At 36.1% G+C, this 2,730-nt stretch overlaps 1 protein-coding gene across 1 annotated transcript; it reads left to right on the forward strand.

Moving 5' to 3' along the window:
- The first annotated feature begins 574 nt into the window (after nucleotides 1-574).
- LOC123786780 (olfactory receptor 4K2-like) lies at nucleotides 575-1,534 on the forward strand. The gene has a single exon (XM_045789143.2). It carries the CDS (start codon nucleotides 575-577, stop codon nucleotides 1,532-1,534), a length of 960 nt encoding a protein of 319 aa, XP_045645099.2.
- The last annotated feature ends 1,196 nt before the right edge of the window (nucleotides 1,535-2,730 follow it).

The raw sequence follows: 2,730 nt of genomic DNA on the forward strand, positions 1-2,730 counted from the left end.
GATTTTTCTGTAGCTGAGAAAACAGGAGACCACTAAAAGAATCATTTATTACCCTCATAGGATACTTAATGGGTCTTTTGAAATTGTTATGTTAAACTATTAGTTACATCCAGCATTCAACAATGGATTTGACATAATTATATTTTTATTGTTGTTGTTTAACAGAAAGTTTGGAGATTCCAGCCCTCATTTAAACTTTTACATAACTGACTTATTAAGTAGAGCACACTAACTTAGGGTAAACTTACTCTATAAATATGGATTATGTAACTCCTTAGTATTCAGAATGGGAATATTATTGTGTGGGTATATGATAAGTATAGCCCAAAATGTACCGATGTTGGCCAAAACCAAGAAGATGTCCATTCGAAGTGCTATCTGATGGCAATTGTTAAGTTTGTTCCAAAAGGAAAAATCTTTACTGAGATAGTTATTAGTAGGCTTTGAGGTAATCAATGTTCTGGTGAATTACTAATTGATATAATAACTCCTTCATATGTAATCGTAAAAGTGTCACATTTTCTAACTATGTCATTTTGTCTTATTTTGTCATGACAGAGCAGTCTGCAGATCAATGAAGGGGTTCAACCATTCTAGAGTGTCTGAATTTGTATTACTTGGACTTTCTGATTCTCCTGAGCTCCAGACTTTCTTCTTTGTGATGTTTTCTGTTCTCTATTTGATAACTATGTTGGGCAATGACCTGATGTTGCTCACAGTTCTATCCACCCCACACCTCCACTCCCCCAAGTATTTCCTACTCAGCAACCTGTCTCTCATTGACGTGTGCCTGTCCTCCTTTGCCACTCCAAAGATGATCATGGACTTCTTTGCTGAGCGTAAGACCATCTCCTTTGAGGGCTGCATTTCTCAGATCTTCTTTTTGCACCTCTTTACTGGGACTGAGATTGTGCTGCTGATCTCCATGTCTTTTGACAGGTACATTGCCATTCGCAAACCTCTCCATTATTCAACAATTATGAGCCAAAGAGTATGTGCTGGGCTTGTGGTAACCTCTTGGACAGTGGGCTTCCTGCATACAATGAGCCAGTTAGCTTTTACCCTCTATTTACCCTTCTGTGGTCCCAATGTTGTAGACAGTTTCTTCTGTGACCTTCCTTTGGTCATCCAGCTGGCTTGTATAGATATGTATGTTCTTGGAATCTTCATGATCTCAACCAGTGGTGTGATTGCTCTTATAAGTTTTCTGCTTTTGCTCACCTCCTATGTCATTGTGCTTGTCACAATCAGGGACCACTCCTCTACAGGAACATCTAAGGCTTTGTCTACCTGCACTGCACATTTCATGGTTGTGTTAATGTTCTTTGGGCCCTGCATCTTTATCTATGTGTGGCCTTTCACCAACTTCCTGGTAGACAAAGTTCTGTCTGTTTTCTATACCATCTTCACCCCCTTTCTGAATCCACTTATCTATACCTTGAGAAATCAGGAAGTGAAGACAGCTGTGAAGAAGAAACTAAGTAATCAAAACTTAAACCTTGGGAAAACTACTCCAAGATACCCAGTGCAATGAATCTCCTGTCTGAGATTTACATCATCAGTTTTCTCCTTATAGCAAAAGATAATTAAACTTAGATCTTCATTTCAAGTTCTTTAGTCTAAATTCACAAAAATAAGAAGCCAGGGTTGAGAGATGTGAAATATCTTGCCTAGAAGTTAGTGAGATGTTTGCAAGCCTTTTGAGATTATAGATACATTTGAAAATCTGTTGAAATTATACGTTATTTTCATAGAAAAATGCAGATATCATCAAAACATAAATTCAGGGTTTCATATATCCCTGAGTCCTATCAACATTCCTCAGTCAACTTAGAGAAGCCTGAGAAAAATTACTATTCTCTTGTCTTCTAACCCAGAACATTCCCACTCAGTGGCAGCCTTGTGGCACTCTGATGGTGTCCATTTGCAGAACTCTGATTAAGAGTATTGGGCATAACAAGGTTTTTTTCATACATTGGGGATATTTTTGTGCGGAAATTCATATCATGAAGAGTTTCTTCTGAATAAAGCTGAACAATCCTGATTTATTACAACTAACTCCTTGAGTTCTGAGTCAGCTTTGAACAAAACAGAATAGTTTGGAGGATGTGACATTTAACAATATTTTTTTTAAGAAGTGTACAGATCACTACCACACTTGATATTTAATATAGCAAATAACTGATTAAATGGCCATTTGTGAAGTTTAAAATGTAGAAAGTGAACGGCTGAAGTCTGATTAACTTTTAAAACCTGACTGAATATTAGAGATATGATGAATTCATTTAATATCAAGACTAAATGTTTGGAAAATTAACTAATTCATTCATGACAAGTCTGTCCTTTCCAAAATATTATTAGTCTTAGTATGAGTTTTGTTTCTCATTTTCAATATAATGTAGCCTATAAGAAGAAAAGATGAAACTAATTTTAAAAACATATAGCACGATTCTCCCTATTCTGGTTTATTATGTGTTAAAGATATTTTTTATTACAAGATAGTCTTTGGAAATCAGCTGACCAAATCACTTCCCTAACAGCTGATGAAGAACCCAAGATGCAGAGAATTCATAGAGCTGGTCAAGACTGAATCACTGTAAGGGGCACAGATCATTTCTCTGAATATACGTAGAACTCAGAATTAAGTTTTGGGTCTGTCATTTCATAGTTGGGCTATCCTAGGATATTCACTTTATATCTCTAGCCTTTTTAATTTCTATTGTGAAGATA

Source organism: Ursus americanus, chromosome 9, assembly GCF_024610735.1.
Source record: "Ursus americanus isolate L20-20 chromosome 9, mUrsAme1.1.p, whole genome shotgun sequence".
Classification (NCBI taxonomy): Eukaryota; Metazoa; Chordata; class Mammalia; order Carnivora; family Ursidae; genus Ursus; species Ursus americanus.